This window comes from Falco punctatus (assembly GCF_963210335.1).
Source record: "Falco punctatus genome assembly, chromosome: 3".
Lineage (NCBI taxonomy): Eukaryota > Metazoa > Chordata > Aves > Falconiformes > Falconidae > Falco > Falco punctatus.
In genome coordinates this window covers 104,037,635-104,049,570 of record NC_137582.1, presented here as the reverse complement: position 1 = coordinate 104,049,570, position 11,936 = coordinate 104,037,635, and the positions used below count along the sequence as shown (strand labels likewise).

The 11,936-nt window shown below is 54.0% G+C and overlaps 1 protein-coding gene and 1 long non-coding RNA gene across 5 annotated transcripts; one reads left to right on the top strand and one right to left on the bottom strand.

The window, feature by feature from the left end:
* Positions 1 to 2,579: 2,579 nt before the first annotated feature.
* LOC308061049 lies at positions 2,580 to 5,697 on the bottom strand. The gene is made up of 2 exons (XR_013927062.1): positions 5,613 to 5,697; positions 2,580 to 5,479 (listed from the first exon to the last, which is right to left on the bottom strand). It is a non-coding gene; the product is annotated as an uncharacterized lncRNA (long non-coding RNA).
* On the top strand, positions 5,473 to 8,516 carry LOC308061046 (uncharacterized protein). 4 transcript variants are annotated; one of them, XM_080380515.1, is made up of 7 exons: positions 5,646 to 5,723; positions 6,496 to 6,528; positions 6,654 to 6,692; positions 7,519 to 7,554; positions 7,680 to 7,718; positions 7,847 to 7,912; positions 8,379 to 8,516. In XM_080380515.1, exons 1-6 carry the CDS (start codon positions 5,655 to 5,657, stop codon positions 7,910 to 7,912), a joined length of 282 nt encoding a protein of 93 aa, XP_080236641.1. In that variant the 5' UTR covers positions 5,646 to 5,654; the 3' UTR covers positions 8,379 to 8,516. The 4 variants fall into 4 exon arrangements, 2 of the variants coding, with proteins under 2 accessions (XP_080236641.1, XP_080236640.1); XM_080380514.1 differs by having other exon boundaries at positions 7,519 to 8,516; XR_013927056.1 differs by lacking the exons at positions 6,496 to 6,528; positions 6,654 to 6,692 and having other exon boundaries at positions 5,473 to 5,723; positions 7,680 to 8,516.
* The last annotated feature ends 3,420 nt before the right edge of the window (positions 8,517 to 11,936 follow it).

Here is an 11,936-nt window from a genome sequence, read left to right as displayed (position 1 = left end):
GACACAGACACGGACACACGCAGGGACACGCAGTAGCTTTGCTGAGGGGGTTTATTGGTCATTAGAGAGAAATGGACCAGGGCTCCCAGGGGGTCAGGTGGGGTCATCCAGGGATAATCATCTCCTCATGCCGCAGGAGGGGGACAGGACAAGGGTGTCACCACCAGTCACAGTCCTGAAAGACAAAGCCAAAAGGAGACTCCCAGTATCTGCTGGGACAGCAGAGGGGCCTTATCCCCATCACCTCGCCCGGCAGAGACCTGGGGAAGGGAACTGGAGCCCTCAATACACCCAGGACAGGGCTCGGCTCTCCTCAGAGAGAGATGACATGCAAAACCCCTTACCCCGGGATGCCCCCAAATCTCCCAGAAGTCTGCCCAGCCCTCATGGTGATCCTTGGGCTCTGCAAGGCACCAGAGCCCCTGCCTGGCCTGCACGGTGACCCCCTGGGTCCACAGAGCCCCGCTGAGCACAAGGAAAGGCATGGGGGCAGCTTGTGGGGTGGGCAGACCTTGGGTATGGGAGAGGGGAACGGGGGACCGTCCCATGATCCATGTCCCAGGGTGAGCTGGGCAGAGCTGCCCCCATGCCTTTCCTTGTGCTCAGCGGGGCTCTGTGGACCCAGGGGGTCACCGTGCAGGCCAGGCAGGGGCTCTGGTGCCTTGCAGAGCCCAAGGATCACCATGAGGGCTGGGCAGACTTCTGGGAGATTTGGGGGCATCCCGGGGTAAGGGGTTTTGCATGTCATCTCTCTCTGAGGAGAGCCGAGCCCTGTCCTGGGTGTATTGAGGGCTCCAGTTCCCTTCCCCAGGTCTCTGCCGGGCGAGGTGATGGGGATAAGGCCCCTCTGCTGTCCCAGCAGATACTGGGAGTCTCCTTTTGGCTTTGTCTTTCAGGACTGTGACTGGTGGTGACACCCTTGTCCTGTCCCCCTCCTGCGGCATGAGGAGATGATCATCCCTGGATGACCCCACCTGACCCCCTGGGAGCCCTGGTCCATTTCTCTCTAATGACCAATAAACCCCCTCAGCAAAGCTACTGCGTGTCCCTGCGTGTGTCCGTGTCTGTGTCCATGTCCCCTCTCGTCTTCTGTTACAGATATGTCTGGGCATTACCACTGATTTTTACTTTAGGAATTTTTTCCTCACCCCACTGCGTGTGATGAACTTAAGGGTCTTTTCCAACCTAAGTGATTCTATGAATCTGTGATTTCATGTCTTCAGCAGGGTCAACTGTAGGGGGATATTTCCCAGGGGTCTGGGGGGGACCTGAGAGTGCTCAGGGCAGCAGAACGCAAGCGCTGATGGGCACCACCATCCTGTGTCCTTCCCTGGGCTGTGGGGTCAGGGCAGCAGCTGTCGAATGGGAAACCGACAGACAAAGGGGAAGCCAGAAATAAATATGTATCAAGACACAGACCTGAGAGATCAAACACAGCCACAATGGCAAGAAAGAAACTTCATGGCTCAGATGGGCCATTGAGAAACCATGGGCACCATTTCCAGGAAGATCAGCCTGAACTCTCCAAGATTGTGAACTGGGGGGACCCTGTACTGGGAAGGATGTGGGAATCAGCGGAGCTGTGCAAACCCCTAAGGGACGTGCAGGGGAAGGGGGGGCAAGGAGGCATAAAGATGAAGGTCGACAGAAAAGGGTACAAAAGGTGCTGGTCCCATGTGAAATAAATGGTGATATCAATACAGGCTGGAGGGAGGGGGTGAAGGAATTGAGAGCAGCCCAGCAGAGAAGGACTTGGGGGTACTGTTGGATAAAAAGCTGGACGTGAGCCAGCAACATCCTTGGCTGCATCAAAAGAAGTGTGGCCAGCAGGTCAAGGGAGGTGATTCTCACCCTCTACTCCACTCTGGTGAGACCCCACCTGGAGTAGCATGTCCAGCTCTGGAGTCCTCAGTACAAGAAAGGGAATGATCCAAGGAACGGAACACCTCTCCTGTGAGGGAAGGCTGGGAGAGGTGGGGGTTTCGTTCTGGAGAAGAGAAGGCTCAGGAAGGATCTTTTTTCAGCCTTTCAATACTTGAAGGGGGCTTGGAAGAAAGATGGGGACAAACTCTTTAGTAGGGCCTGTTGCAATAGGACAAGGTGGAATGGTTTTAAGCTAAAAGAGGGTAGTTTCAGACCAGATCCAAGGACGGATTTTTTCATGACACAGGCAAGAAAACACTGGCATAGGTTGCCTAGCGATGTGGTAGATGCCCTGGCACTGGAAACCTTCAAGGTCAGGTTGGACAGGGCTCTGAGCACCCTGATCTAGTTGAAGATGTCCCTGCTCATGGCAGGCAGGTTGGACTGGGTGACCTTTAAAGGTCCCTTCCAACCCAAGCGATTCCACGATTCTAGGATAACATGGGGCTGGGCAGTGCACTTGGCTGGCTGAGCCCTGTGCCTCATCACTGCTGTCTGTCCCTCTTCCGTCTTTCCTGTGCTATTCCTGCGTATTATCTCCGTCATGCGTGCCTCTATCTGTGTGCTTCAGGGACTCAAGGCATTTTTCTTTTTCATCCATTTCCCTCTGTAAAGCAACAGGATACCTCACGGCAGGTCAATGCCAGAGGAGAACGACCAGGCTAAAACTGTATTTGGAAAACCAATGTGGTAAGTATTCCACAGCCTCATGGAGGAGACCGCAGGGATGAGGGAGAAACTTCCAGAAGGGCTGTCTGCCCTGCTCAGAGAGGTTGCAAGGGGACAGCACAAGTAGGATGAGCTACACTGTAGACCTGCCTTTAAAGTTTCTTGCCCATCTCTTTGTCAAACCAAAAAAGGTGGAAATATGCCCCTGTTCCAAAAACGTGGGCACGTCTGTTTGGAGACCACAAAACCAGCAGATGGGATCTCCCTGAACAGCACCTTTATGTTAAGGGTCTAGCAAATGCCACCCCTTGATGTGCATTGATCGCCAAGGCAGCCTTGACCTCTCCTACGTCAATGTTCCTCGGTTATGGCAGCGCGTCCAAGTCATCGATTCTTTTCAAAACAGCTTCAGGATGGAAGTGTCCTCACAGCGTATTTAAACGCTGGAGAGATAATCCAGCCCCGTGTACTCACTATTGGTGAGCAGCGCACAAAGCAGGAACAGTCAGGATGAAAATCTTCCAGGTGACCGCCCGCTCTTGGGGCAGCTTCCAAAGCAAATACTCAGGTGGATTGCCCTCGGTCGTTTCACAGCTGACCCACAACAGGTCTCTTTTCTATAGGCAGCGTCCCGTAAAGATATAAGCACGTCTAATCCTTGAGAAATATATAACGTCAGTGAAGAATCCGAGCCATTTCGAGTTCTTGTGAGCCGCTTATCAGTGGATTTTTATTTATCTCTTGTCACGCAGATAAAACCGGACAGGCTTTCATTAAAGCCCTGACAGGAGCCTGTATTTTCATGGGAACAAACCCAGCGACACCGGGACTTCACGCATTTGATGCCGCTGCTGCTCAGTGCGGCTGGTGGCTTTGCTGGCTGTTACACGTGGCTACTTCTGTCGGGTGCCTGTAGAGAGAAGTGAATACGTGCCGTATCTCCTGAGCCAGACCTTGGTGGCCCTATGTCCTCCCAGTGCCAGCTCACAGCACCAGCAAAGGTGCTGGTCCTCTCGTTATGCAGAGGTAATTAAATATTGTGCTGTTGTCTCTCTCCTCTGACGGCTGTGTGGGAGAGGAAAGAGGGGCTGCAGAGCCTGTTGATCCCAACATGCCCATCTTGATGGCGAGCGTGTCCCTGCTCACGGAGGTACCAGCTGTTCCCGCTGTTGTTTGGGCCACTTGCATTCTTGAAGTGAGCAGTGAGGGCCAATGGTGTGAGTGCAACGAGTGGGAAGAACAGGCGCACCAGTGCCGGATTGCTAGAAAAGGCCTTGCTTGGCTTGTGCAAGCCAGGCCAGCAGATTCACTGGCGTCTCTCCCTCCCCGAGCGGCCAGCTGAAGCTGTGGTGTAGGATCCCAGAGCGCTCCCACGCACCCTGGCCAAAGGATGGTGCCCAGCACCCCCAGGGTGGTGCTGTGTGGGCCAGGGGTGCTCTGAAGGACACCAACACTGGAAAGGGAGGGGCAGCTGCAGGGCAGGCAGGGGGGCAGGGGACACACACGCCGTGCCCCTGGGGAGGCAGCTCCATTGCCCAGGCTGCTCTGAGCCCCACTGCTGCGGGCTCCCCTGCCAGCGGGCTTCCCCACAGGAGAGCGGCAGCCCGGCCGTCGGGCTGCTCTCCTGGGAATGCCCCAGCCTGCGGCCCCCAGCCTGTCCCCGTGGGTGCGGGACCCCCGGGACCTACTCCTGCCCCGACCCCCAACACTGCCCTTCTGCATGGGCTCTGCCCGCTGCCACTGATCCCGGGCATCCAGGCGGCTTTGCCCTCAGCCTTGACCAGGCCATGGAGCCAAGCACCAATCCTGCTTGAACGGGCTCCTTGTGCCTTCAGCCCTGGGCAAACATGGCTTAGCCGAGATGCCACAGGGCCAAACCTGCACACTCTGCCCAGGGAGCTCAGTCCCCGCAGGGAGCTCTGAGCAGCTGCTGGGGACACGCGTCTGCTTCATCGTGTCTCTCTGCGCAGCTGCATCCTGCTCAGGGCAGTGCTGACCGGAGCCAAGTCTGAGGGTGCTGAAGGGACACTCTGTGGGGACAAGGGCCTTGTGTGAACCGCAGCCACGTCCCGGCCACAGCCCGGGCTGGAGCCAGAGCCTGGCTGGCGCTGGGATCGCTGGGAGCCACCATGCAGGGGCATCTCTGCAGGGGGTGGTACATAGGTGACCTGGGCGGGCATGGTGGTGGCCCTAGGCAGTGGCAAGGTGAGGGCCAGGGCAGGTGAGATTCCCCTCTGGTCTCTGCTCCGGGGGGCTGTGGCTGTGGCCAGGACCGCGGTGGGGCCAGCAGTGCAAGGGCAGCGGGCTGGGCTGGAGCTGGGCACGGCGCCCACCTCCGCAGGGTCCCCAAGCCCAGACCTTGTCTCCCGGTGCCCGGTGTTCCCCAGTGCTCCCCACTGCCTCCAGCCACTGAAGATCCCAGGCAGCCAGCTGCCCCCATTGTCCGTGCCCCTCGTTGCCTTCCCAGCTCCCAGTGCCCCCTAACCCTAGGTCCATGGTGCCCCAAGCAGAGGCGTCAGTCCCACCTCCGGTTGCCCCACGGGGCTGGAGAGGGGGCAGAGACAATTTTGCTTGGAGACTCCTGGTCTGAGGCCGCCATCGACTCTGGGAGAGCTGTGGTGGGACAGCCTGCTCCAGGAGGTGGGTGGCCCTGGCAGATAGCATTGCTGGGAGATGAGGGGGGCACTGGGAGGTGGGGGGATCTGGCTCCGGGGGGCTGTTGGAGGGTGGTTCCATGTCGGAGCAGAGGGTCATTACCATAGGGTGTCTGGCTGCCAGGGGCACTCTGTGCACCCCCCTCGCCGCCTCCTGATGCCCGGACCCTTCCAGGTGCAGCTGCCCCATGCAGGAAGCTGGACTGGTGCCGGGGAAGGTGGCTGGGCCCGTGCTGGAGGAGGGGTGAGCGTGTGCCCAGGCTGGGCTTGTTTCCAGGGCTGGCTCTGTGCCAAGCTTGGCCTTGCCCTGGGGGCTTTTGGGGGTGGGCAAGGAGGAGGGCTGGGACAGATAAATGTGTCCCTCACCTCCTGCAGCTTCACTCAGTGCTCGCTGCACCACAGAAGAAGATGAAGGTCGCAGTTGTCAGCGTGGCCCTGCTGTGCGCCATCCTGCTCTGCGCCCCAGAAGATGCTCAGGTGAGTCCCCAGGGACACAGGGAGGGGGAGGCGGGGGTGTCCAGGCTTGGGATGGGTCTTGACTGCTGGACGTCAGCTCTCCTGTGGAATGACATTGCGGTGGTGAGCGTGAAACGCCCTGACTTGGCCTTTCCCCTTCCCAAGTGCCTCCGGCCTCCCCTGCACCTCCGTCCCTGGGCAATGAAGCTTTCTCCCTGCCACAGTTCCATCTCTTCCTGCCCTTCCTCCTGCAGTTAAGCTTCTGGTGCCTATTGCCCAGGATCCTCACTGGGTGGTCAGACCTGTCTGCTCCCTGGGGCGGCCTGCACCTGTTTCTTTTCCTGGTGCCCCCACATCCCTCCCTTTTGGGCCTCCCCATCCCATCCTTTTGGTCCCTCAGACATCTCCTGCCTGGCATCTCCCCTCTGTCCTACCTGCAGTCCCCAAATGGCTTCCCTCCGATCCTTCACAACACCTTTCTTTCACATCGTTCCCCTCAGTCCTTTGCTGTTCATCCTGTCCACTGTGGTAGTGTCACCAAATTCCCTTGCCTGAACCCACCCCCGCAAACTCTCTCCCAGTCCCCTTGGTTTGGTCCTCTGCAGTCCTCTTCCTTCTGCCCCCACCATCCGCTGTGCTTGACGTCCCCGTAGCCCCTCCACTTGAACTCTTTCACCCCTTAGTTGCATCCCACGCAGTCCTGTCCCTTCAACACCCCCAGCCCAGTCCCCTGCGGTCTGATAATTTAACACCAAGGTCCAGTACTCACCACCTCTTTCTTTTTCTTCCCTAGGCATTTGAAGCTAGTGGAAGCTCTTCCCTGGGTGTAAGTAGTGGGGTGGATTTGAGTCATCTTGTCTGGAGAATGGGAGGGCAGTTTTGTCCTCCCATTCCTTGTTGGTACTGGGGACCAGTACCATTAACCAGTGAGGTCTCATGCTTTCTGTACAGGCAGTCTTAGCAGGACACCTGCGAGTGAAGAGGGCTGAGGTGGGTACCGTGAGTTCTGCTGGCCCCAGTCCCTGCTTTCCATGGCAATGACACTCCATGTCATCTCAGTGTGCCCCAGTATACCCCCGTGCACCGAGTGCAACCCCAGAGAACAGCCCTGTCACCCAGTATTTTCCCAGGGAGGCCCCCTTCCCCAGAGCCCTCACTGCATTTGCATCCATCCCATTAGTAACCCAGTACAACCGAGGATGACCCAGTGCACAGCCACACCCAGGGTCCCTTCCCCAGGACCCCCACTGCTTTCCATGCACCACCACACAAGCCCAGGTACGCAATATGCCCTGGAGGCACCTTCCTTACATTCTATTTCTCCCCAGATTGAATTGACTGACAAGTTGATGCAGTTTGTGCATGAGAAACATGTGGCTATTGGTCCTCTGCAGTCTTCTTCCTTCTGCCCCCACCATCCGCTGTGCTTGACGTCCCCGTAGCCCCTCCACTTGAACTCTTTCACCCCTTAGTTGCATCCCACGCAGTCCTGTCCCTTCAACACCCCCAGCCCAGTCCCCTGGGGTCTGCTAGTTCACCCCAGTGCAGTGTCTTTGGGTCCTCCCCAGCTGCCTACCCCTCCTGTTTGGAGGTCCCAAATTCCCCACCCTGCCCTTAGGTCAGTCCCCACCCCGGCCCTGGATGAGCAGGTATCCCAGAGGAACCTGGAGAAATGCATCTGGGTGGGGGAGCAGAAGGGATTTTCCCACTCAGACCCACAGGAAGTCATGGGCCTGGGGGTACTGGGGACACATGTGCCCCATGCACAGCCTGACCAAGCTCCAGTACCGACCACCCGTTTTCTCTTCTTCCCTAGGCATTGTCGAAAGTCGATGAAAGCCTTTTTTCGGATGTAAGTAGTGGGGTGGAACTGGAGGGCAGCCAGTCTGGGGAACTGGAGAGCCCTTTGGTTCTCCCATCCCTGGCTGGGGTGGGGGACACCTCAGTGACCAGTGAGGTCTCATGGTCTCTCTACAGGAGAGTTTAGTCAAATGGGATGAACTGAAGACGGCTGAGGTGGGTACCATGAGTTCTGCTGGCCCTGGTCCCTCCCTTACATGGCCATGACACTCCATGGCATCCCAGTGTGCCCCAGTGCATCCCAGTGCACCCAAGCATGTCCCTAACCCTCTCTTTCTCCCCAGCCTGCTTTGGCTGACAAGCTGTTAGAGTATTTGCGTGTGAAACGGATGGCTATGGTTCATGTCTAGGTGAGCAGCACCATGGTGTCTCCTGCCCCACAAGGCATCCTGGGCCCCAGGGGATTCCTGAGCCCTGTGGGGTGGGCAGACCTTGGGTATGGGAGAGGGGAACGGGGGATCGTCCCATGATCCATGTCCCAGGGTGAGCTGGGCAGAGCTGCCCCCATGCCTTTCCTTGTGCTCAGCGGGGCTCTGTGGACCCAGGGGGTCACCGTGCAGGCCAGGCAGGGGCTCTGGTGCCTTGCAGAGCCCAAGGATCACCATGAGGGCTGGGCAGACTTCTGGGAGATTTGGGGGCATCCCGGGGTAAGGGGTTTTGCATGTCATCTCTCTCTGAGGAGAGCCGAGCCCTGTCCTGGGTGTATTGAGGGCTCCAGTTCCCTTCCCCAGGTCTCTGCCGGGCGAGGTGATGGGGATAAGGCCCCTCTGCTGTCCCAGCAGATACTGGGAGTCTCCTTTTGGCTTTGTCTTTCAGGACTGTGACTGGTGGTGACACCCTTGTCCTGTCCCCCTCCTGCGGCATGAGGAGATGATCATCCCTGGATGACCCCACCTGACCCCCTGGGAGCCCTGGTCCATTTCTCTCTAATGACCAATAAACCCCCTCAGCAAAGCTACTGCGTGTCCCTGCGTGTGTCCGTGTCTGTATCCGCTCTCCTCTGCCAGCAGCTGGATGCCTGGATCCTCTCTGGCTGCACCATGGTGATGACCAGGCTGGCTAGGGGAGACTGGGCCCTTCCCGTAAAGGAGATCCCCTTCCCACTCACCATGTGCCCCCCATAAGAACAGATTAGGGCAAACTGCAGTGTTTCCCCATGAGGCTGGGAGGGGTGAGGGGAAGATGGTGCCTGCCACTGAGGCACCCATTTTTTTGGAGGCACAGTGGGAAACTGGTTCTTACTGGGCCTCTAATAAGCACCATCCCCTAAGCAGCACAATTTGTTGCTGGTTTTAGGAACACAGACCATTCTTGTCACAATGGCTGGAGAGTAAAGACTCCCATTTGTTCCAGTAGTTGTACTGGGACCCCGCCACCAGCTCCAGTAGCTGCACTGGGACCCCACTCACTCCAGTAGCTGACACCATAGCCCAGGGGTGGTCACACCCCTGGTCTGGCCCCAGTACCTGGCACCACTTTTCCCTCTCACGCACAGATTGCACCAGCAGCTGGCACCCAGTCCTCGCAGCACACATGCACATAGGACAGAAAGTGAGATTATGCAGTGAGAGAGTTAAGAAAAGGCCTTGAGATGGGTAAAAAAAGATGTAATAAGAAGATAGAAGACAGGACACGCTGCAGTGATCAGGGGCAGGGCTTGTTCAAGGAGGGTGCTGACTGCCCTTCCTTACCTGTGGCTGGTCCCTTGTGCACCCCTCCATCTCTCTCCCTCCTTTGCTTGCCACCCTTTCCCCAGCTCCTTCCTCCGTCCACTCTGCACCACTTTGCACAGTCCCACTGACCCCCTCCTGCATCCCCAACCCTCCCCCTCTGGCCTGCACCCTGATCTGCATATTTCAAGAAGATGACGGGAATTAGTGCTAAAGTGCCCGGGACCTTACCTTTACACACAGATAGCCTGTACTGCATTGCATTCTTTTTAATTATTAACCTGTTCATCTTTCAGACAAGTTAAAGCCACAGTTGTCCAAGTCAGCTCCTTAGAGCAGCTAGTCCTGAGAAACCCTAAAGCAAATACCACTGCACTTTAAAAAATACTTTCAGCTAAGGTGCGACACAGAAGCTATCTTCTGCACCTTGCACTGACCTGCTTTGCCTTCAGAAAGCCCAACGAGCCAAAACAATCACCAGATGCAACTGGTTTTTATTTGTTCTCAAGCTCTGTGTATCTGCCCCTTCCTTGTCTTTACATCTCATGTTAGTTAACCATAGAAATATAACTCAGTACCTTTTCACAACACTAAAAATTGATGTGCTTACATACAGTAGTCACAATAAAAGCCTCCAAGTATTTGAGCAAGTATGGCTATATAATTAAAATAAGATTGCAAATTTGAAATGGAGTAATGTTTGTGATACCCAGGAATCAAACAAGCTAAAAATACACCTGAAAATATTTTAGTTTAATTTAAAAATGTTCTTTTATGGTGGTAGCTTCAGTAACTTGCACTACTACATTAATCCCTGCAGAAAATTCAATCTGCTTTCTATTTCTATAATAATGCAAATTATTCATTGGCAAATGCTAGAATACTGTTTGTTCCTAATAATACACACACACCCCAACTGTAAAACATTTATAATGGCTACTCTGCTACTCAAAAAAATGTACACTTCAGCCTAGATTAGAATTGCTAACTTTAAGGAGTAAAATATATTTTCTGATGTAATATTCTTATTGTGTTTACTTGCTATTTATACTTTTTAGCAACAAGCATCAGGTACTCTGGTGCTTAGGGTAAAAGAGAGGATTCTAGTCTAACAATGCAATGGACCGTTTATCATTTATATATATGACAGTTCATAATTTATAACGTAGTAAAAGTGAACAGAGGAATAGTAAGGGATATTAGAGTTATTACAAAAGAGTTCGAGAATATAAAGAGAGAGAAGATTCTTTCTTCCATAAGAAAAGCTAAAAGTGCTGGAAGCACCTAACAAACTTCTGTCTGTTGCCACTTGTTAGGTAAACAACTTCTTCAAAACTCAAGGTTCAAGACACTCAGGCTTTGACAGATAACCTTGCTATTGTTCATATCACTTTTCCCGAATACTTAGAAATGTTGGGGATTTTTTATCATACCCCTTGAGGTAAATTGAAGACATGTGTTCAGACAGATATATTAAAAAATAAAATAATGAACAACGCCACAGGGCAGAGCCCTATTGCCATTAAGTGGCAGTAATTACTGCCATTAAGTGAGATTAACAGGAATCTGCACTAATGGGGGAGGAGCTGACTCCTTATATGCACTGGAACCAGCAACCACCCTGTGAGCATCCCTGCATCCCAGGATAGCTGCAAAACCAGTCTGCTTCTAATCTCATCCCCTGGGGAAACGTCACCCCTTTGGCATCCCTGCTTCCCGCCAGTTTAACCCTTCTGCAGCTGGACCTTCTTGCCCTCTGCACCTGGACATTCCTTGGTTGCAAATTATAGGAGCTTGTAACTTACCAAAGGGTTATGGATCCTAATTTTGAAGGCACTCAGAAATAACATCGCAATTCTATACCTAAATCTCTTCCTGTAGCTCGTAAATATCCTTAGTGTATGGCATCCTCACATGCATCTAGGCACCTGGCTCAGCTGCAGCTGTTTGTTACTCAGGAGAGTGTGTATTACCTGTGCCATCACCTTTCCATACGGATACTGATCCCACCTACCTGCCTCCAGAATTGTGCTCTGTGTGATCCTAGTTAGCACACTCAGCGTAAAACCCCTGCTCCTCAAAAAAACACCATTAAAACCTTTAGCAGTAAAACGGGATGAATGTATTTCTCTGTATCAGGGGGCTGTTGCGCTGATAAATCAGCTGAGGTATACAAAGTATGCAGAAACCGTACAAATAAGAGCTGAATAACACAGGAACAGAAAGTGGGCTGCTCAGGAATAAAGCTCCCACACTATAATCAGAAATGCATCCTTTGGAGCAGGACCCTATATCAAGTGTCAGAACACAGGCCTGAGAGCTGATATTTAAAAGCCCCAAAGTCACACCACCCCGTGTGCTTGAGAGTGGATTTAAAAGAGGAAGAACACGTGAAAATCTTCCATGAAATAGCTGAACACCACAAAGTTAGAAATTACCCTTTCGTCAACTGCCCTTGAAGTACAGGGAAGACAAATCCACTGACAACGGAGAGAAAAATCAGCAGTCACTACAGTCACTAAATGCCTTGAGTCACCTCAGTACAAAAGCCTGTGTGAGCTACCATCAACTTTTTAATCTGCTGACCCTGTGCCAAAAAATAACTCTTACGTGGCTAGTAGCTTCTTGCTGAAGCGTCTTTGCTGCGTTAATGCACAAAATCAGTACTCATAGGTGCCAGCAACAAACCAAGCAATCGAGAAGC